Raw genomic sequence first — 23,445 nt, 5'->3', positions numbered from 1 at the left:
AACTTTAAAAAAGACATAAAAGCATAATATGAAAAATATTAAAATACAACAAATGAAATTAAGTCATTACAAAAATAAATGATATGGAATTCTATTGTGATATAATATATTGAATTTAGATATCATCTGTACCATACTCATTATTTTTTAAATGTCACAAATAAAAACACTATTATAATAATAATAAACATAAATACAGCAACAACTAAATAATAACATCAAATGTTTGCTAAAAAAGATCACAACTAATTCAAAAATAATGAAAATATGTAATTCATTTGTAATTGAATAATACATAGCATTTTAATATCTTATAATATATAAATCATGACATAAATAATAATAAATATATACAGATTATTATAATAATAATATATAATAAATACATAAATATAATACATAAATAATACAAAATAATAAATAATACTAAATAATACTGTATAAGGCAAAAACTACATTCAATAAAATATTTCACAAATAAAAAAATATTTAATATAATACAAAAACTCAAATAAAATATACAAAATACAATTACAAAAATGAATAATAGATACATCTTTTTTAAAATAATATGAGGGTATATGAATAATTTTGGAAATAAATGTGAGACGCAATAAAACCCTGTAGTAGTCAAATAGAGAAATATTAGCTATCGTCTTCCTACTACTCAGGTGTCCTTGTGTGTCAATCATCCTGCCATTCAACTTCAGCGTCTACGACCCACGACCCGCCAAAAGAAGCTAATGCAACCCAAGCCAGTACCGCCGTAGCAGAGAAGGAAAAAGACGGAACGCAAGCGAAGGAGCGGGCGGAGAGCGCCAAGCCTCCTCGTTGAGGAGGAATTATTCCCACCCTGCCATTACTGGGGGCTTATCTCCCCACTAAATCACCACCTCCGCACTCGGGCGCTGACTCTTCAAGCTGCTAACCCGCCATTTCCAGCCAAAACGTCCGCTGATGGAGTCGAGGACGAGGAATAAAGGACTAAAGGACTCATCGTATGAGCCCGGGGCCGGGCGCCACTCACAGTGGAGCGAGAGGGGGCCACCAGAGGGCCACATGAATATTTATGGCGGCCAACACGGTGCACGGCCTTGTCTTCACCTCCGTGTCCTTGCTGTTCAAGCTCCTTGCAGCTACTGCCATGGCTGCCACCCACTTCCTACGACACGGACACTCTGGCACGGAAAAGCACGCTAAAGAGGGCGCTAGGAGACCGCAGGGAGGCGGGACTTCCACTGAAACACGAGTAGAAGAAGCGGAAACGCTGACTGAGGTCATGAAGACAATAAATTATCTAAAAAGTTGTGTTCGCTGACCGATGAATGCAAGAAAAGAACTTCAACAGCAGAGACCATGCCAGCCTTCCTTGGGTAGGTTCCAGCTTTACTTATCCACGGAGTACAATATTCTGTCTGCCTCCAGAGATGAGTCAGACCCGTCTAAAACGGCCGCTACCGTCTTCTGACAAATGTCTGGCACTGAACGAGTTGATGAATGTGGCGTTCCTGGAAGGCTCCAACCCACGATGTCATTGACGCCACGCAGGAAATGCCTTTGAGCAAACAAAACAGGAAGCACTTAGCGCTAAGTTAGCAAAGTGCAGCCCTGCATTGGGAGACCTTAAGGCCCATCCTCTCCTCCGCACTGAAAGGCTGCAAACGACACGTTAGCACCCACGACGGCTTTGTCTCACGGAGCTTTGCTAATGTTCTTTTATTTTAGTTTTACTTGACTTTGAAGGGAGGTTCTTTATTGTCATTTATATCAGTGATATCTATCTATATGAGGGAATATCATTTTTTAAATATTTCATTTCATGTTCTTTAATCCCAAATTTCAACAACAGAATTTTCAGGAATATCTCAACATTTTTATGTTTAATTTTAAAATATTTATTTCAAGGGAAATTGTGCTTTATTGTAATTTTCAGTTTTGTTGACTCAATATTAAATTATATTATTTTGTGTAATTATGATCCATAACTAGAAGTGCTTTTTGGGGTAGTTTTGCTATTTCTTTATTCTTTTCTTGCTAGTTTTAAAGTTGAGGTAATTGGGGTAGTTGGGGTAATTGGGGTAATTGGGGTACATTGTCCCAAGTATATTCATTTTTCTTTTTTGATGTTTCATGGATTGTATTTTTGTTTTGTCAACATAAAATGCAAGCTGAATATTTTCATTTCAAAAATGTATTCTGATGTCATACTCAGCTGGGGTAGGCTCCAGCACGCCCCCAACGATGGGCGATTAGGATTTCGTTCTTTCATTATTTTGCTTTTTTCTAATTTGGGCGTTTGCTAACTCCATATTTACTTTCATTTTCTTGTATTATTTGTTTATTGTAATATTTGTCATTTTTGATGTTATTTATTGTGCTAAGTCCATCCGCTGACGGAACGCACGAATGGCGGCGCTCTCATCGGCGGCGGTGCAGCGCCCGCACCTCGCCTCCATTGGTAGCAAACACGTCCAAGTGCATGCGGCCCTGCGGTGCTGGAGCTGATCAGACAGACAAAAGAGGCGGAGACTACACCACAACTTGCAGCCACAGACACAGCAGCCCTGGGAGACGATGTGTGGGATGATCAAAGGAAACATCTGCGGCGCACGGGCAGGTACGGCGACGCCGTGGGGGCGCCCGATATTACACTAACCAGAAGAATGGAGGGATAATAACAAATCTTGGGGATGGGGGGGTTGGGAAGTCATGCTTATTGCGGGAATGGAATGAAAGCCATTTAAGCAGTGATAACCCCCTCTCATCCTGCCCCCCCCCCCCCCTTGCAGAAGAGCACATCAAGTGTGCTTTAGTCTCAAGCGCTTGAAGGCGGAACAACTTGAACCGGCCTGGAATCAAACTAACACCTTTTCCTGAGCCGGTGCCTCATCCGTGACCTTTGGCGGGACACCAGACACAGAGAGGAGGCGGGGGGCGGCGGGGGGGGGGGGATGGATGGATGCTAGACAGAGAACAGGTGGCGATGGAAGGGAGCGGGCGCACCCCCGCCCCCCCCCAGGGGGTGTTCATGTATGTGCATGTCACAAGCCAAGAGATGCTGCAGCCAGGAAGAGAGGGGGGGCTCTACCTGAGTCAGTCTGACATCTCCTGCAGGTGCTGGTTTCTGTGGGGTTCAAATTGCACATTTTTAAAAGGGGGGTTGGGGGGGGGCAGAGTCAGAAGAAATCAGCATGAACACCAAAACAGCAAAGCAGAACGATAAACGGAGGCGCCCGGGTGGATAAATGTTGGATCTCCGTGGTTCTCACACGTCCAACCAGCGACGACGGGAGAAAAGCGACACCCGACGTTCCCGATCTTACTGGGAATAATCCCCGAGTCACACACAGCACGCCAATTATTAAGTCTGTCCAGCGGAAGGCTCCTCCCACATTTGGGGGCCAGCCTATCGCCCGTCTGCTCTGCATCTGAGATTCTGATTTGGGCTCATTTGGTCAAATTGTCCTGGAGGAGTTCCCCAAAGTATCAGCCAAAAATGGAAGGTCCAAACCGAGATGATCAACTACCTGAAGCTGATGAAGTCCAGACAGGAAGCTCTTGGAAACAAACAGGAAGTAGCTCAATATTTTCTAGCGGCAGAACGAGCAGGAAGGAGGCATAAACTCCAAAAAAGGAGGCACTGATGATTAGTTCCTTCCATCTATGTCACTTATCCTCACTAGGGTGGGGGTATGCTGGAGCCTATCCCAGCTGTCTTCCAGGGGGGTGGGGGGGCGGAGTACCCGGAGAAAAGCCACGCATGCACGGGGAGAACTTGCAAACTCCACACACAGAGATGCCCAAGCGGAGATTCCAACACGGGTCTTCCCATCTCCAGACTGTGTGGCCTACATGCTAACCACTCGTCCACCGTGCGGCCCTAGTCTGATGTAGGACACTTTGTAGGACTTTTGAAACATCTTTAGTTGGTCATGGATTCACCTCTGACTTAGACAGACCAACGTTTCCCTTGAATGTCATCCCGCTGAGTAACCGGCACCAGGTCAAGTGTGTGGGATACTTCAGTGAGTCAGACTTAAACCAGCAACCATGTGACCTTTGAAGGCCGGCATACGATCACACAATTATTCATTCACATATGAGTGCCCAATGCGTAATATACAGTATATATATATTTATATATATATGTATATATATTTACATGGGCTGCATACATGTCAGTGCAAAGAGGAACACGGAGACCAAAATAGAAAGGAGAAGGTGAGTACAGGAAGAGGAGTCCAGCGGAGTAAAGCAGTGAATGAAAAGCTCTTATCGGCCATGAGCAGCCCCCCAGCACCCCAAACATCACATGGCTAATTATCACCCGACATGCTGCTTATCCTCGTCGCTTCCTTCAAACACCAAACAACCAAATCCTTCACATTGCGTAGCAACAGAGGGGCTGTCCTAGGAATAAACATGGGAGTGATACCTCACTGTACTATGAGTAAGCCCCGTCTCCATCATCACCTTTGAGGGAAAAAACTAACAAAACCAAGGCCACGCACTTCACCGACAAAATGCCACAAGTGAGTCAGCGAGCGGCTCGGGAGGTCGCCAAAGTTGAACAGGAAGCGTCCGAGCTCCGCCTCCAGTCTGCTGCGCGGGAGTTTTAGTGTTCCCGCCACGGGTCAGCGGACGATTGTGTTGTTTGCTAATGAAGGCGTCGGCTTTAAGGTTAAATGTTGATGGAGAGGCAATGCAGCGGCTTTTATGGCCGGCTCCGCCCCTTAAGGCCTTATTCTATTTCTTATTATTGTGTAACTATGACACGCCCCCCCCACCCCCCCATGGGGGGCCACAGTACGTCCACAACACATGGCTACTTGGCAAAACAACATCCATCCGTCTTTCTATACTGCTTACCCTCAATCAGGGTGGTGGGGGTATGCTGGAGCCTACCCCAGCCGACTTCAGGGGAGAGGCGGGGTCCACCCTGGACTGGTGGCCAGCCAATCACAGTGCAGATTTAGACCACCAAGCATTCCCACCCACATTCCTACCAATGGACTAACCCGCTTTTATTGGCCCACTTAGACAAGACAGCAGCAACAATGGAAAACAGCAGTAATAAAGTGAAAATATGACAGGAAAACTTTATGGAAAAATGACAAAAATAACATCATAATATTAGGAGGAAAAAAACACGAGAAGCATAAAGTTGGAACGCGTTAGCATCGAGTCTCCATGTGTATTCCTTTCCAAAATATCAACTATAACGGCCAGCCTTTGACTTTCCAGTTAGCATGCTAACAGAGAGCAGTGCAGGTAGGTTGGGGAGCGCTGCGTTGACCTCGGCCCCCCACGCCACGCCACGCCACACAAACACACTTACCCCGATCTGAGCGCAACCCTCGCACACGTCATCCCATTCACGTCACGCCGCAAACGCTGCTGGAGGAAAGTCTGCAAGCTATGGCAGCTTCCTGCGCCTTATCTCCCTCCCTCCCTCCCTCCCTCCGCTGGCTTTTATGACTTCCTCTTGCACCCCCTCTACTTCTTCTCCATGCTCACTCCTCCTCTCCTGCTCTCTGATGGGTCTGCTCTCCTTGTCCGGCGTCTGCACAATGCACATCAATTATTCAGAGGCGGCCCTCCTGCTTCCTTATCCAATCAGAGTCGGGAGGATGAAAGGAGGAAGGATGACAAGCGACGATAAAGGAGGAAAAGCAGGGAGACAAAGTGGAGAGGACACAGCGAGGAGGAGAGACTGAGACTGCGGCGCTTCTCACCCTGGCGTCTTGACGTGCAGCCGCCTGAGAGGAAACCACCTGCATAAATACGTCAGCTGACGACTGCGTGGGCGGAGCTTCATGTGACACCTCCGACTGAGGAAGTTGACGCTTGTTTGCGTAACCTAACTCTTCTACTCCTGACCCACAACAGGGGGAACATTTGGCAACACATGCACCCCTGATCAACCCCCATATTTCTCCAATCGCAGCCAAACTTGGTACGGACCGGCGGGGGGTGGACGAGCGTGTGCATGTCACATTTGAGCCGGATTGGTTGAAAAACATGGCCGCCATCAAGCAAAACATCTTTTGGGACTGGTGGCCTAGAAGTTATAAAGTATTTGTCTCATGAATATTTCACTTGATAATATTTATGCTAGCACAATCCCCCAATGCACTTTGACCACCAGCCACAGGGGGCGCCATTTACTGGCATGTGAAAAACACCCATTTATTTAGTTTGATTATTGGAAATTTCAATTAAAAAAATACTTTAAAAAAAGACATAAAAGGGCCTAAAATTATACTAAATAAATACTACAAAAATGTGTATTGTAATTAAAAAATACACCATTTAGTCTGATGATAGGAAATTATTATTCTTTTCAGTCTTTAGAATCTAATATTAATAAGTAAATGAAAAAGTAAAATATATTTGATGAAAATTCTATTTTTTTAATAAAAAACTTGCTAAAATATTTTAAAATAAATAATTAAATACAACTATTATATATATTATTATTTTGAATTTTCAAAAATGACTAAAGGCCCTGACCCATTTCAAGGCCTAATAATAACAACAATAATAATAAAAATAATAATCAAATACTGCTGAAAATAGATTTTATGGAAACTATTAATTTCTTTTAGCAATAAAAATTTGCTAGAAAGGTCTAATACTGTATGGAAATGGTTTTTTTTTTCAAAACACTCCAAGTCATAAAATAGTAAATCATCATGTTGTTTTTATTATTTTTTGATTACGTTCCCTTTTTAAAAAGGCGTGTTGAACAAGTCATATTTTGTATTTTTTGGGAAGCCGCCATGCTTGCTGTCGGGGCCAAATGGAGAAGTGAAGATCCATCCATCAATCACCCAAAGCCGGCGAGGGTGGATCGGATCTGATCTGGGTCGCGACCCCGCCTGCTGACGAACGGAGGGAGGAGGGGAAGAAGACGAGGTGAAAAGGTGAATCCCGCTTGCCTCCAGCGTCAACCCCACGCTAAAGTCAACCCCACGCAGCCATGGCTCCGGCAGATGAAAGACGAGCAAAGCCGAAGCTGTCACGCCGCTCACGCCTTGACCCCCGACGCGGGGCGGCAGCGCCGCTTGTGACAGCAGGTCGTGTGACAGGAAGTATCCCACGCACTTTAAAACAAGGAGTCATTGTTACACGCCGCCATCTAACTTGACGAGGGTGCGCCCAGGGCCCCCGAGGGGGTGACGGGCGTGGGGGGGGCAATGGCGGCTTAGTAGTGAGGTGTGGGTGCCAGATCAGTCAGGCGCAGAACAAAAGAGGGATTTGAATCATTTGCCGGTCCGGTTTGGACAGGACGTTGTCTGCGTGTGAGCGAGGAGTGGCGCCTCTTTGCTCCTTCAACATCTTTGGGCCCGTCGAGCGGACCCGAGGAGCCAGAAAGGTCTGGAAGCGCACACCGTGAGTATTTATTTAGGCGTCTTGGCTGCTGTCTGAGTTGCAGAAGGATTTCATCATGGAAGGGAAATCAAGCAAGAGTCGCAGGAAGAGGCCAGTGTTGCTAAAAATAAATCCGTTAATAATTCATCACACTGCTCTTACTACTTGCTCGTTATGAAATATAAAAAGGCCGTCAGCGTGATCGGATGAAAGAACGGAGACTTTTTCTTCCACTTGGTCTTTGTGGCAAAATAAAGCGCACTACCTGGCTGCATCCAGCAGAGGCGCTGTTGCGTCGTCTCAGCCGGTTTACATCTCGACAGGGACTACTTTTTATTGCGCCTGTTCCACTTCTCCGGACCACAACACGCTGCGCCACACAACACCAGCATTCAAACAGGAGTTCAGAACATTCAAAGAGATATTCTGACGGAGATATTGTCCCACAGCTTACTCCAAATGTACTCCAAACTTGCTAAAACATCTAAAAACAACACAAAGATGCAAATACCTCCATCGCAGAGCTTAATAATAACAATAAGTAAATGCTACCAAAATATTACAGAATGTATTATTTCATTTAAAAATGGAGTTATGCATAAATACTAGTCTGTAATGGATATTCAAAAGCACAAACATAATGATGTAATATAATAGAGAATCCTATTTTCTATGATGAGTTCTGGGGAAAGACTTAATGGTGGTTTTATTTGCTGGACTGCACCGGGGCTCTGGGCCGCATTTTGGGCAGCCCCTGGTAGGGAAGCCAACGCTGTGGCGGCCATTGTTGTTGTTCAACATTCACCAAACTAGAAACTAGGACTTCTTCTCCAACGTCCAAGCCGCCTGCCCATCCATCTCATCACCGCCGAGAAAGACCAGCATGTGTTCATCATCATCATCATCATCATCATCATCAAGCACTTTGTTTGTTGCGTGCGTCTCCTCCGCAGCCCCGCCCTGGAAGTTTTCAGTCTGTTGACACAGCTGAGCGGGTGTTTACCTCCACGGCCCCCGCTCAGAGCACGCCGTGCACGCCACGCAGCATCTTGTTAGCTTCTTCTGGAGGGACGGCTGGGTCGATACCGACTGCCGATATCAGGGTTCCAGTATTGGTATGGATTTTTATATTACCGTATCAATATTTGCACACATTTGTGGCAATGAGAAGCGGTTAATCAATCCTAATTTCAGCGACTTAACGTTAATAAGACATATTTTTCAAATGGTTTGATGATATTGTGTCCATCCGTCCGAGTGCTAGCATTAGCGTAACCCATGAATTCCAAAGCCTTGTTTTGTATCGATACCAGAGGATACCAGCGCTGATACCAAGGCAAAGTGTGGCACCGCCCATCGCTAGCACCGCCCAGCAGCAGCCCGTATCAAAGTCAAACATTCTAGTGCTGATATCACTCCACAAAGTCGACCCCAGTCACGTCTCAAATACAAATCAACCAGATTGCTTGATATCAACAATGATATTGGAGTCGATACGCCCAAACTTGCTGATTTGTGGTCAAAAATTAGTTTTTCTTCAAAATTTGGCATTTTGTTCTGCAAAAAACACAGTCAGTAATAATTGTTGATGTGCACCGATATCAATATTGGCATATCAGTATCAATCATTCTGTCCATAATGATATCAAGAATAACTTGTATTGCATGCGGCAGTAAATGATATCAGTATCGGTCAGAAAACCAACATGGAGCACATGTCATGATCTTTTGTAAATAGGCGATGATACGCTAAAAAGTATCTCTCAGGGCGACAACGAGCTAGCAGGAGGGTTTGTGTTGTAAATAAATACATAAATAGACATGTCTGCGGCCGTACAGATTAATCGCACATTAATTAATCTGGTGAACGTAGGGCTGGTAATATTTGGATGCACTTAGCCAAGCTGGCCTGGTGTGTCATCGATGCCCTTTTAGTGTGAGGATCGGACAGGAAGTCACGGTGAGATTGATCTGAAACTTTTAAGAGTCTGGCTGCCCTTCCTCTCGGGTGTCACATTTGCACATCTTCAGTCGCCAGGCAGGCGGCGTGGACCAGCGCCGGGCGTGTGCACGCGTGGCAACAAAACGTCACGGTAAAGAGCGGTAAAAGTTCCTTGGTGATTTGGCATCCATGTCGCCCGGCAGTCTGCACCCTGGGACGTCCTGGTCTTGGAGGGCATTATAAAACACGCCGCTGTCTTCTATTAGATAGCAGAGCCATCATCCTGAGACCCGGGGATGATTCTCTGGCGGGACGCAGACAGACGACCGAGCCGGCGTGCACAACAATCACATTATCCCAGCAGCGCAGGAACACAGACGAGGAAACAAGACGATCGATACGTGCGCTGATGTCTGCCTGCCCACTTTAGCTCCTCCTGCCCACCACAGCCGAGATGGGACTGGCTGGCAACATAGTCCAAAGTCCCAAAGTGGACGCTTCGTGCTTAGCAGGGAAGCTAAAATGCTAATACTAATTGACAATGCTAGCGACCAAACATAAACATCCTATTTGTAATAAATTAATGGCACCCATAATCAATAAATGATCAATAAATTGTCGTGAGCATGCGTGCACCATGGCACATTTGTTGCATAGAACAACGGCATGAACGGAGTGAAGCTCGCTGGAGGGCGAGCCGTGTGCTAACCTTTATTATATCTATCAATTACTCTATGCTGGTCTAGGCTGGTTTTGTCCAGCAGGACGTTTTAGTAGACTTTCCTGTGGAGAACATTATCTCTGCGGGGACGGACGGGGGGGGGGGGGGGGGGGGGGGGGAAGGGGGGGGGGGGGGACTTACCGGCAGATTTGGGGGTGAATTTGTCCCTGTTGGCGGCACACACGGCCAGCAACCGGTAGCCCAGGTCCAGGTCAAAACCCTGCTGGGCCGCCACGCGACTGACCACCTGTAACAACCAAGACGATTTGTTAGCTCGTTCAATCAGACAAGCCCTTCAGTAGCGGCCATGTTTGACCATTCTGACCATGGCTGTGTTGGAAACCGCATACTTACTACTACATACTATCCACACTGCATACCCAATCCATCAGACAGTATGCAAAGCGTTTACACTACAGCGTACTACATGATAACCCACAATGCATTGCGCTCCTACCCGAGCCCAAATTTCACTTTAGCTCTAAACTCTTTAAATATGAAAGTGGCCGTTTAGATCCCGAGTGTGCCATTTATTTGTCCAAATACCGACCGTTTGCATCCTGGGTAATTTGAGTCACTAATTTGAGTCATTTGAGACACTGCATATTCAAAGAGTTAGTATGAGTTAGCATGAGTAGTAGGTAAGTATGCGGTATCGAACTCGTGTCTTTCATCAAAGAAATGTTTGTTTCTAGCGTTCTTTAGCAATTAGCAGTAGAACATACATTAGTTGTTGCACGTTTCAGGAAAATAGAAAGAAAGGGAGAAAAGCAGCTTTTAGGGAAAAGATACATTTCATAAATAACTTGTTGCTTTGTGGAAGAGACAAACGGAACCATCAGTAAAGGCTCCGTCACGTCATCCTTCCCTGGTTCCGGATGGGAAGCTCCAGCAGGAAAACGCGGGATGACCTCGGCGTGCCGGAAGCGGCGAGCGCCTTCACGCATACGTTCCATTTAGCTCGAGCTAATCTCATTGGCTAAAGATCGCACGGCGGTATTAATCTTCCCGGCTCGGACGCTGGCGGTGACGTCACGAGGAAGAGCAAATCCTCGGGAGGACGCGAGCACGGCCGGCTGTAATTCTCCCGATAAGGAGCTGTTTGCGGTGGGAGTCTAATGAAGCAATTTAGCAGAGAGACGATGCGCCACGCTGAGTGGGATCCCGGTGCTCGGCGGCGCCGTACGCCTCTTTATCAGCCTCTAAGAGGCTTTTATTGTCATTTACACATTAATGAGCCTTTATCTGTTTGCTCACGCTACCGCCTGTGATAGGAACAATGCTCCTCCAGTCTGATCTCACAGATTCATGTGTGAAACGCTCAATTCGCTGCGAAGGAAGCTTTTTTTTTTTTATTATTGTTTTTACACACCTCAGGACCTCCGCCCACATTGATGAGTGATAGCAGGCGATTGGTACGCGCCGTTCCCCGGCCCCCTTCCAGCACACGTATGCATGCTATTAGTGTATTCATACTGCTGTACTGCAAATGTACTTCATCATTCTGTTTATTTCTATGGTGAAAGGTGGCGGTCGTCACTAATAACTGGCAGGAGGAGCTAGCACATTACATATACAGGAATACAATGTCACGACTTCACCGTTTCGTGGTGGACTACTGATTATTATTACTTAAAAAAATACACATTTAAACCATTGGTGTGTATTTCGTGCCTAAATGAAGCATTTCCTAGCGTAACAATTGGTAAATAGTACATTACAAATAAAGACGTTTTGAGGATGTAGTGTTGTACACTGGCCACTAGGTGTCAGCAATGGTACGTTGATGAGACAATAGCCGCTGCAGGAAGTACTGTACACGACAGGAAAGTGTGTACTTGAAAGTAGTCAGAGTTATTATTTCATCTCAGATAGAGATAGATCTCGTGTCATGAGATCTCGAGAGATTGAAATGTGACAAGATTTGTCGTTGACGAGGGCTCAACAACGGCATGGACGGAGTGTCTCTTTGTCTTGGTGGGTGGAGGCGGGGTGGCTCGCATACACACAGTGTGCAGACGAGCGTAACAGTATAAATTATATTAGTATATTTAAGATATTGTCATATATTTGAAAATCTCTTATCTTTCTATTGTACCTTTTATTGTATTATTATTATTATTATATTCTTAAATTATTAAAGGTAATGTTCAAAGCATCCCAAGTATCCATCTAAAGTTAAAAGGCCAGAGAGAGAAAGCATCGTTGGTGTTTGCGTACCGTCAGGCATCCCATGAGGCTTTGCTCAAAGGGTCTCTGGAAGGCTCGGGGATCCCCACACCAGTCCAGCAGCTCCGTGGCCGCCGAGTGGAAGTTGGCCGGGTTCTGTAAGTGCTGTAGAAACACACACGAGCGTTAGGAACAACAGGAAATAACCACCTCTTTTTTCCTTTTCCTTCACACGAATGGGAAGTAGTCGTGTTTGAGGTCTCGTGTGCTTGGAGGACCTCGACGCCGTCCAAAGTCCGCCCACTCGGTGCTCATTGTGGGGAGAAGATCACACCCCCTCCACAATGACGCCGGCGTTTCTGGCTAATCTCGCTTGGCAACGGCCGCCCCTCATCCTCATGACCCGTACCGAATCTTTCCCTGCCCCCTCGCCTCCGCCGCCCACGCTCTTGTCATTCCCTGCTGCTTTTCCACAATCCCGGTCCTGCATGGGCACCCCAGGTCCCCTGCTTGGACTTGGCCACCAGCCTGGCAGACTCCGTCGCCGTTGGTGTGTCTAATCTCTTTCAGGCTCTCTTGCTTGTTCACCGAGGCTTTTCTTCTCGGGTGTCTGAAGGCTACTCTCGCTGGCGGGTTTCGGGCTCCCTTTCTTCACGGCTCAGGAGGTTAATAGCTGTGGAACAGACGGCGAGATTGAGCCTACTTGAAAGTGTTTTTTTTTCTTCTCACGCCAGGAGCCCAACGAGCGCCTTGGTCTGCGAGTCCCTGCAGAGAAGCTCGGACTATTGTCTTGCAGGGGCGGCGAGAGGTGAGCCTGTTTCTAGAAAAGGATGGGGGGGCGGGACAGGTCCAGCATGGAAAACCTCTGAGCCTCAAGGAGGAAGACCTCCTTTGACACAGACGGCCTGCTGACACTTGACCCGCCATGTATCCACTGGTGCCTTTCACACAGAAGCACAGACACACATGAACCAAAATCTCAGCGAGAGGGCGTAGGCGCGGATTGGCAGCCATGTTTCCATCAGACTACGCCAGGGCAGCTGTGGCTACAGACGTACCCTTCCACCATGAATATCATGAAATGTCATCCATGGCTGGTGTCGGTGGAAATGATGGGTCAGTGTGACCCACACCAGTTGGCCGACACCGACGAGCGGAAGCAGCAGAGCCGCCCGACGTGCATGAGCGATACAAGCTGGCACTGCTGCTGCTTGACGGGAGGCATGATGAGCCTGCGGCGGCTCGAGAGGGATCAGAGCCGGCTCGGCGGGGGCCGTCGGTCTGGATGCGAACTCGCAGCTCCTCTCGGCATCGTCACTCTGCCTGACAACATCCAGGCGGTGGGTGAGGGGGAGGACAGCGGAGGGAAAGCTGTGTTTTTCCAAAAAGAGGATTGGGGGAGGGAAGGGGCCGGTCTTGTTGCTGTTACAGGGGTTGGGTGAGGACAAGGACGGGGAGGGCGGGGACAGGATGGAGGGGGGGAGCGGAGGTACAAATTCAGCACACAAAGCAATGATGGACGGATTCCTTCTGAAGCCTGCCGAGGATCAGACGGCTCACTGCCTACTTGACTGCTTCCACAAAGCACTCCACTCCGCCTCGCTCCGCTCCACTCCGCCACCGTCTGCCCCTCCGCTGTCTCATGTCAGCGTGAACGTACTGGCAATGGCCACCATGCGCCCCCCGGGCCAGCCCCACATCATGGCTGCCGTTCCAATGTGGACACAAGGTTGCTTTCATCAAACTAGATGAAACCATCTCCCTACAACATTGAGTATGAATTCTGAAGCTGAACTGAAACGTCGAATGAATGCTGAGATGGCCGAGAAACGGGCCAAAATCTATTCAGCCATTGGCGATGGAACCAGCAACCATCGGGTTGGGAGATGAATGTTCCATGTCATGTTCAGGCAGCAGGAAGAAGCAGTTTGTTGGGGGTTTTACGAGTACGGCTTCATGTGAAACAAGAAAATAAGGTTTCATAATTAGGTGAATTTGCACAAAATATCGGCACATTACTGCACATTACTGCACATTACTTTTAGAAAAACGTACGAATTTGAATTGTAGGGATGTAAAAATGGAGAATGTTTGTTGAAACGTCCAAATTTGAATCGAACCATCACGTGAGGACTGACGATGGAACCAGCAACCAGCACCAAATGCTTCCACCACACCACCTTGTTAGTAGAATAAATGGAACGTAAACAGTGATGGAAAATGGAAAGCCTTTTCCCACCACTAGGGGCACCATTTTATCCATCTATTTCTTTTAGCGGACTAAAATCAGCATGATTTGAAATGTTGAAATCGTGGAATGGAAGCAACCATCAGCCCCCCTTGAGAAGATGCCGCCCTGAGGAATAAGCACCACTAGGGGGTGCCAAATAAATTGCCCATTTATTTACAAAGTGCACCCAATATCCCTTCCATAAATGGCGGAAATCTGGCATTTATTTATTAGCGGGTTATTAGCTCGATTAGCTCGACCACTCGCTGGCTGGTGACAAAGCGGCAAACAGGCAGTCACATGACACATCAAGCCAGTCAGTGTGGAATGACTCCCACGCTGGAGTCGAGGTTTATGTGATAGAGGGCGCTCAGAGGGCAGTGGGAGAGGGCGGGGGGGTCGGGCTAAAGCTCAAAGCCTTATCATTCAGCGATTGGAGGAGTGTCACATGCGTGTCGGGGGATGAGAAAGGATCACGCCCACAGAGCGTAAACAAATAAGCCTACAACCTGTCAGCTAGTCAGCTCTAGTCGACTATTAATCACACGCAGAGGCGGTAGCCCTGGGTTATGTCTGTGTGTGTGTGTGTGTGTGTGTGCGGAGAGGGTGAACAAAACCACATGAACCACGTGTCAAGCAGAGGATATGAAGAAGACGGGGGCCCTTTAAAGTCTTTACTGATAGAGTGGAGTTAGTAGTGCAGAGACGAGGTTACCTGTTTGATGCACTGCAGCCTGTCATTGGTCTGCTGGATGTGCCGGTCCATGGATGGTAGCGTGTTCATGTTGGCGGCTCTACCGGGACGCCATGAAAGTTAGTCGATCTGCAAAAAAAAAAAAAAAAAATCCACACTCATATTAGTGTCGAGCTGTCGAGTCGACCACGACGTACCCCACAGGGCATTGCATGATTATGACTGTGATGAAGATAAAGGTGACATGGTCACCCTAATAAAAGCCAGAAATGATATGGAAGCAAGTCCCACGGGGGGGTACAAAACAAGGAAAAACACCCACCACACCAAAAGGTAAAGCACCACAAAGGGAGAATACCAGGAAAACAATTGGTGTGCTGTCAACCATGCACACTTTCCCGCCTATGCAATAGCAATACAACAGAGTTGCATGACTTTACCGTGTCGACATCGGCCTGTACCAACTTGGGGGCAGAAAACATGACCGCAAAAATCAATACTTTGTAGCGAGAATTTAATTTGCAGGAAAGTTAAGTTGACATTGTGTGCTGGTGAAGTCATTTGCATTTCGCTTTGTGGGGGTAGACTGTTCCACAACTTATTCTATGCGCACTTTTATTCCTATGCGCACTAACATCCTCGTGTTTTGTGTACGTCTTGTAATCACCAGGGTCAGCGGGGCATGCTGGAGCCTATACACTGTGTTTTCAGGCCAGTCGCATATGGAGAAATAACCATCCCATTCACGGCTACGGACAAGTTAGTCTCCTATTAAGCTAGTTCATCTACAAATATTATTGGGATGTGGGAGGAAACCAAAGTACCCAGAGAGAAACCACGCACGGGGAGAACATGCAAACTCCGCAGAGTGATGTTCCAACTGACCGTGAAGCCAAAATGCTAACCACCAGACCACCGTGCGGCGTGAACTAACCGTTGTGGAATGAGTGGTGTAGTTATTAGGCTAACTAACCCCACCTTAGGGAAGGCAGCAGCATCTCTATTGTGTTATTAGTGGGGGTTGGGGGGGGGGGTCATGGCCAAAAGAGTAAGATCATGAAATGCTTTGACGAGCGTTAAAAAACGTGCTAAAAATGGCCGAACATGGCGTTCAAATATGTTTATCTCTTTGTAGATTCCTCCGCATAAAAGAGGAACCGAGGCTGTTTGCTACTGATAAACGCTCCCCCTCAAGACCCCCCGCTGTGGGTCCGGGAAATATTGATGCATGCACTCCAAGCAGCGTTATTTCTGATGCGATTGTTAATTACTATTTCAAACATCCTGCTAGCGACATGATGCGGCACCTTATGACGCCCTGATATCGATATCAACCATCTGGATGTCGCTTCAGTAGCCACCGTTCGCCGCTAGAAATGCGACTACACAGGAAGCTACACAGCTAGTTGGGGAGAACAACATCGCCCCCTCGTGTTTTGGTAGATAACTGCAGGTCATGGGCTCAGAGCCAACCCCCCACCCCTTTGGAAAACACTTCCAACCACACATCCGTGACACTTTTAAGACTCACTTAAAAATACACTTGTACTGCACCAATCTTTAAAACGTACATATTTAGTAATACAGCACAACCTTGGTTAACATACGCCCCGGTTACCAAGCTTTTCGGTTAACATCCAAAATTCTTGCTAAAGTTTTGCCTTGGCTGGCGTTCGCCCGCTTACTTAGCATCCAAAATTTGGGTTTGTGCTGCCATCTTGGAACCATGGACCAAAACAAAACCTCATGACACCTTCGCGCAATGCATTGTGGGCCATGGGCGCCAGTTTAGGACAACAACTTTTGTTTGCATCAGAGTTGTAGTGTGATACACCGCGTACCAAACGTATGGCAAGATAAAGGCCATGGACCATACCGAGACAGGGGCGCAAGACCTCCAAAAAGCTTCAGGCCCCCCAAAAGGTTCCTAAGCCCTCCTAAATAATTTGATATTTTTTATAGATTTTTTTTATTATTTTATTTTTATTTATTATCTAGTAGTAATAATCAGAAGAAGAATAATGATGATAATAATAATATTGGGCTAAAAAAAATCCAAAAGTGTGAAAGTTATACCGCGGTTCTTGTTTTTTTTTTTTTTAATTGATTTTTTTTAACGTCTACTACATTCATTCATTCATATCCTGTGCATCTCCAGGGGGCTAAGCCCCCCGTCCTCAGAACCTAGTGACGCCCCTGGTCAACACAGAAGCTCAAGCAGAAGAGCAGAATGAGCCAGACTGCGTTCAGCATTGTGCTGCCTTCACTGACCATCTGTAGAAAAAGCTTGTGGCCTAATTCCGTCTCTACTGCAGTACCACCTCAAGACCAGCAGGTGTCTCCATCCTCTGCTGCCTCGGCTGCTCGGGCCTCATTCATCATTCATTCACGTAGAATAGTCAGAGTGAGAGCTCTTTCACTGCCGGCTCGCAGGGCACGCTCCGGGGCCGCCACTGCCCCCCCAATCCGACCTTGCTGGTATTGATTAACTGCTGCTCCGCTGTCCCAGCACACGGAGACCAAAGAAGAGAAAGAGGAGGAGGTGCGGGGGGAGCAAGAAAGCAACTTTTTCATTGAAAGTAAATACAATCACTTGGAAGTCATTTGCCAGGAGGAAATGTAGCAACCCGCCGCCACAAGCCACACGCCTTCACATCCTTAAAGGTACAGGACGCTCCTCTCGCAGGGGAAAATGTCACAAATCAATAAAGACGAGTGACCGGGTGGCCTCGGCACCACACCCCATCATTCAGGGGGGGTTGCATAATGTTAGCGCAGCCCCTCCCCTACCCTACCCTCGTCTCCTCCGCACACCGTCGCCTCCTCCCGGCGTGTTTACCTTCCCGATAGCCAAGCACAATAAAGTGGCTAATCTGTCATGTCATCACGGCCAGGGACGGCCGCTGTTAACAGCAAAGCCGACACGCGTCTCGCCCTCATTTCTACACTTTTCCGCTGTTCTTGTCTCCCCCGACATCTTAATCAGCTGCACCGCAAAACAAAGGATTACACATCCAATTATGCAGCACCCAACTCTGCTGCCAACCTTTCAGCGGCAACAGGAGTGACAAATAATACGAGTGACATTTTGGGGAATGTTCCCGAGGAGAGCACACGGACGCAAAAAGGACCAGACGATGGCAAGAACAGCAAAAAGAAAGAGTTGAAATGATCTGCGGTGGAAAAACACACTCAACGTGACCTCTACTCACACTTGAACGCAACCTGGAAGCTTTATGGTGGCAGGTAGTCCATCAGCAAGCACGTTGGACGTTCAACGTTCAACCGCCATCTTGGCTTCCACAGAATCAAACATCAGTAACTTTATTGCTTTGCTGAACAATACATTGAACATACAATTTACATAAAGTTGGAAATATTTAGTTCTTAGCAAGGGTTATACACTTACTTACTTAATACTGAACGTGAAGAGCTACTTTATTTTACTTCATTTTTATTAGTTATATTTATATTAATATTTATATCATGTTATATTTTATAATCATAATATTGTTACATTTTAAAATAAAGTCAATACAATTAATATATTTTACTTAATTTATTTTAACTAAACTAAATATATTATATTATGTATATTATATAAATAATATAGATATTATTTATATTGTCATATTTTATTCATATTATTAATTTGTTTATTTATTTAATGTTTGTTATTTATTTTACTCAAATAAAAAATTCAACACATATTATTCTTAATAATAATAATTATTTTCCTGACATTATTATTATTATTACTATATTAGAATAACAACATTATTTTACTTATTTTATTTGACATATTTTCCCCAAAATTGGCAGATTTTTGATCAAAAAAAATTTGATAAAAAAAATGCATTCACGAGAAGGGGGTCATAATTCCTACATAAATAGGTGATAATAAAGGTAATAATAATAATAAAGGTAAAACATATGTCCCAAAAAGGCCACAATGTTTACATGTTGACGTCTTTATGATTCACTGATTTTCAGTTTCTTGACAAGGATTGAGATTTTGCACTAATCTATTAATCTAATCTATTTGAATCATGACAACAGTTGACATTTTATGCGCGTATCGATTAATAAACAAAAATGAGCATCCGCTTTACTTGCAATTAAAATTGCTTTGGTTTTTGTACGTCTGGGCTTTTATTTGAGCGTTTAGAGCAAACGAATAAGGAGATGTGAAGATGAAGCTGTGCGGACACAGCGGGACACGGTATCTCTCCATCGTCCACTATGTCTTCACTAACATGGCCGCCCTCCCACGGACGCTTTGTGCTTTTCTCCCCACATTCTGTCGCCCTCAGACATCATTAGAGGCGCCCAGCATGGCCACTCTCTCCTCCACCAGCTTCCATTTCCTTGTCTATCATCTTCTTTTTCTTCTTCGCCCGTCCCCCATGACACTCCACAACCCCCCCACTACCCCCCCCCCCCCCCCCCCCTTCCTGGAGGCTCTTCTGCCGTAACAGGAGGTGGAATGGATTCATTTGCTCTAATGTGGTTTGGGCTGCAGCGCGACACTTTCCTCCCAGGCTGCCTGTGTGTGTGTGTGTGTGTGCACTTCACTTCATGTGTTTTCAAACAGGCCAATCAACACCACTCAGCTGTGCCGGCCCGCGCTCGCCCCTCCCCACCGTCTCTGCACAGTGGCCATTATCTCCAGTGGAAAACTCCCATCCCAGGCACTTGTTGCTCTTATTGTCTCCAAAAATTCAAAAAGGAGGTCTCCAGCTTTGTCTCCGTGACCTCCGCCGAGTGCAAAACCGCTACACAAAAACGATGTGGCAAATCACAGGAAACCAGGAAGTAAGCTATCTATTCTATTCTCGTCTATCTATTCCAAACATCTTCTGTTGTTTCCTGTACACCATCATTGTTTTCACCAGTTTTGGGGACCTTTTTTGTTGATCAAGTCCCAATAAAAGGGCTAACTCCACCCCAAAAGGCAAACAGGAAAGTCCCGTTAATAAATTCCAATGTTGTTTTCTAGCAACCGGAAAAATTAGCATGCTAACATTTGACACAACACAAACAACAGAAAGAACCTACTGCCTCAAAATGATAAACACTAAAAAAGTGAAGACTTTTTCCTATTTTTGCTGTTTAGGGTACAACAAAACTTGAGCCCCTATTGTGTAAAAAAAAAAAATTAGCATACCAACAAAAAAATATATCCCCCTTGAGTCGTGTATGATTTTTTTAAAAATCCGTTAGAGGAATTTATTTCCTCCAAAAGTCACAACAAAACAGTTAGCTATCCCAGAAGGTAGAGAACCAGAAATTAGCATGCTAACTAAAACAAACATGACATTCGAGGAATTGATTGTGTGGTTTTGCTAACTGAGTCACCCCCACTAGTGTACATGGAAAAAGTAGCATGCTAACTAAAACAAACATGGCATTCAAGGAATTGATTCTGTAGTTTTGCTAACAGAGTCACCCCAACTCCAACATGAAAAAGTAGCATGCTAACACATTTTTCCACCTTTGCTCGTGTGTCTAGTTTCCTGGTTCTAGTCTTGCATCATTCTCTATGAACTAGAAAATAGCCTGGTAAATAAAAAGAGTCACCCCCACTAGTGTACATGGAAAAAGTAGCATGCTAACTAAAAACAAACATGGCATTCGAGGAATTGATTCTGTAGTTTTGCTAACCGAGTCACCTCAACTCCAACATGAAAAAGTAGCATGCTAACACATTTTCCCACCTTTGCTCGTGTGTCTAGTTTCCTGGTTCTAGGCTTGCATCATTCTCTATGAACTAGAAAATAGCCTGGTAGCTAAAAAAGAGTCACCCCCACTAGTGTACATGGAAAAATTAGCATGCTAACTAAAACAAATATGGCATTCAAGGAATTGATTCTGTAGTTTTGCTAACCGAGTCACCTCAACTCCAACATGAAAAAGTAGCATGCTAACACATTTTTCCACCTTTGCTCGTGTGTCTAGTTTCCTGGTTCTAGGCTTGCATCATTCTCTATGAACTAGAAAGTAGCCCGGTAGCTAAAAAGAGTCACCCCCACTAGTGTACAAGGAAAAAGTAGCATGCTAACTAAAACAAACATGGCATTCAAGGAATTGATTCTGTAGTTTTGCTAACCGAGTCACCCCAACTCCAACATGAAAAAGTAGCATGCTAACACATTTTTCCACTTTTGCTCGTGTGTCTAGTTTCTTGATTCTAGTCTTGCATCATTCTCTATGAACTAGAAAATAGCCTGGTAGCTAAAAAGAGTCACCCCCACTAGTGTACATGGAAAAATTAGCATGCTAACTAAAACAAATATGGCATTCAAGGAATTGATTCTGTAGTTTTGCTAACCGAGTCACCTCAACTCCAACATGAAAAAGTAGCATGCTAACACATTTTTCCACTTTTGCTCGTGTGTCTAGTTTCCTGGTTCTAGTCTTGCATCATTCTCTATGAACTAGAAAGTAGCCTGGTAGCTAAAAAGAGACAAAACAAAAAGGAAAAAACAGTTCATGTCAGCCATGTTGTGTTCCTATGCGTACCAGGAAAACCAGGAAGTGTCCCGGCATCATCCAAACAAGCACAGATCCTTCCCGAGTGCTATTCTAATGCACTTTATTATTCTCTTAGCACCCCTGCTAATCCTCCCGCTCGCCAAAGCAGACATTAGTCACATGACTCGCTCCCTGCGGCCTTTGTAAAACACAAGCGTCACAGCCACCAGCCGAGACAGAAATGTGGAATGATGCTGTTTGTTTATGTAACGTTTTAATGTGACAAGCGGCGGAGCAGCGGGTGGCCGACACGCCGCACAAACAGCTGCCATGTGGGCGACATGCGAGATGCTTCGCTGGGGTCTAAAAATACCCAGCTTCCACGGCCGAACGTCACAGGTATGCACCGGCACATACCCGTACCTGACCCGTGGCAGTCCACTGGCGGGGGCGCCCCCTGTTGGCCGATGATGTGCATGTGGCAAACACCGACGTCCGGAGTTCACAAATCCTTGTTCTAATAATAAACCATAAATAAATATTAGAACTTTGGAAGGGAAACATAATGTTTGTCAACCATGAATTTGATTCAACTTTAAAATAAAACTTCACAAAAATTGTGGCTATTTGCATTTTGGAAAAATTTGCAGTCTGGATTTTTAAGTGAATTTTTTTTTTTAAAAAGCATCAAATAAAATAAATATAAAACAACATAAAAATATTTTTTTTTTTAAAGGTTTCATAAGTTTCATAGGTTTATTATAAATTAACTATGGTAAAACAATGTAACAATACAATTAAAAAATACTATTATCAATTTGATAAAATAAAAGTCTAATTATTTTAGTTCATTATCATCAAATTAATATCAATCAATATGGTAAGACCATTTCAAAATAATAGTAAAAAAATGCCAAATAAAAGTGTAAAAATTATTTAAATGTAATGCTTTTTAAAAAAAATGTCTAATTGATATGAATACAATAAAAAATAAAATAGAAAATAAAATAGAAAATGATGACAAATAAATACAATTAATTAAATAAAAAACTTCTGTGATTGAACACAATTAAATTAATTAATTAAAACTGTGACTACATTCCAAATCCCGATGGCACATTAACATCCAACATCCAACAACAGTGAAATTCCTGGCTCTGCACCTTTTTCCTGATCCTCACCAAATCGGAAGTTTTGTGTCAAATTAAACAAATATTTGTGACATATGGACCCCCAAGTATGCCATAAGTCAGCATATTGTTTGAATGTCCATCGTAATAAACAGCATAGTCGTATGAAAAGAGCCAAATAGCATGATGGCTGTTAGCATTAGCATGGAGAGCTCTGGGGGGGGGTCATCGCTGGGCAAAAAAAACACATCACATGACAAATGAATGGACTCCTTATCCAGTTGCTGAGCTCTATAAATATACCAAGGTGGGGGCTGGGTGGGGGGGGGGTGTGTATGTCCTGTCTGACACATATGATTTTCCACGGGTTGCAACAGAGCCAGGACTTGGAACACTTGTGTGTGTGTGTGTGTGTGTGTAAGGTCAGTGTGCGTATCTGTTGTTACCGCACCAGGTCATCACGGAGAAGATGATTGACAGTGCAGTCTGACATGTTTGTGTAAAACCAACACAGCCCTCCCTCCCTCCCCCTCCCTCCCCCTCCCTCCCCCGCGTGACTGCCAAACGGGTAAACTGACAAATTCCATGTCCTTCGGTTGCAGCAGCAGCAGCAGCAAAGCGCTGACCCAAATGCAATTAAACAACATCCAGCGGGGTGGAGTGTGACGGGACGAGAGGTGGGGTGTGTGTGTGTGTTGTGTGTGTGTGTGT

The 23,445-nt window shown here is 45.2% G+C and overlaps 1 protein-coding gene across 8 annotated transcripts in view; it reads right to left on the bottom strand.

The window, feature by feature from the left end:
- LOC131108276 (zinc finger MIZ domain-containing protein 1-like) overlaps positions 1 to 23,445 on the bottom strand; it is a 108,674-nt gene that overhangs the window by 8,011 nt on the left and 77,218 nt on the right. For 3 of the 8 annotated variants that reach the window (XM_058059209.1, XM_058059206.1, XM_058059205.1), the window contains 4 exons: positions 15,152 to 15,259; positions 12,258 to 12,371; positions 10,179 to 10,284; positions 3,089 to 3,124 (listed from right to left, as the gene is read on the bottom strand). In XM_058059209.1, the coding sequence (XP_057915192.1) occupies positions 3,089 to 3,124; positions 10,179 to 10,284; positions 12,258 to 12,371; positions 15,152 to 15,220 (325 nt within the window). In that variant the 5' untranslated portion in view covers positions 15,221 to 15,259. Of the gene's footprint in view, positions 1 to 3,088; positions 3,125 to 5,338; positions 5,417 to 10,178; positions 10,285 to 12,257; positions 12,372 to 15,151; positions 15,260 to 18,342; positions 18,532 to 21,652; positions 22,216 to 23,445 lie in introns of those variants that run through there. The other 5 variants (XM_058059208.1, XM_058059207.1, XM_058059210.1 and 2 more) reach the window with 5 other exon arrangements.

The sequence above is a fragment of the Doryrhamphus excisus genome, chromosome 20, assembly GCF_030265055.1.
Source record: "Doryrhamphus excisus isolate RoL2022-K1 chromosome 20, RoL_Dexc_1.0, whole genome shotgun sequence".
Taxonomy (NCBI): Eukaryota; Metazoa; Chordata; class Actinopteri; order Syngnathiformes; family Syngnathidae; genus Doryrhamphus; species Doryrhamphus excisus.
This window is presented reverse-complemented; position numbering and strand designations above follow the sequence as displayed.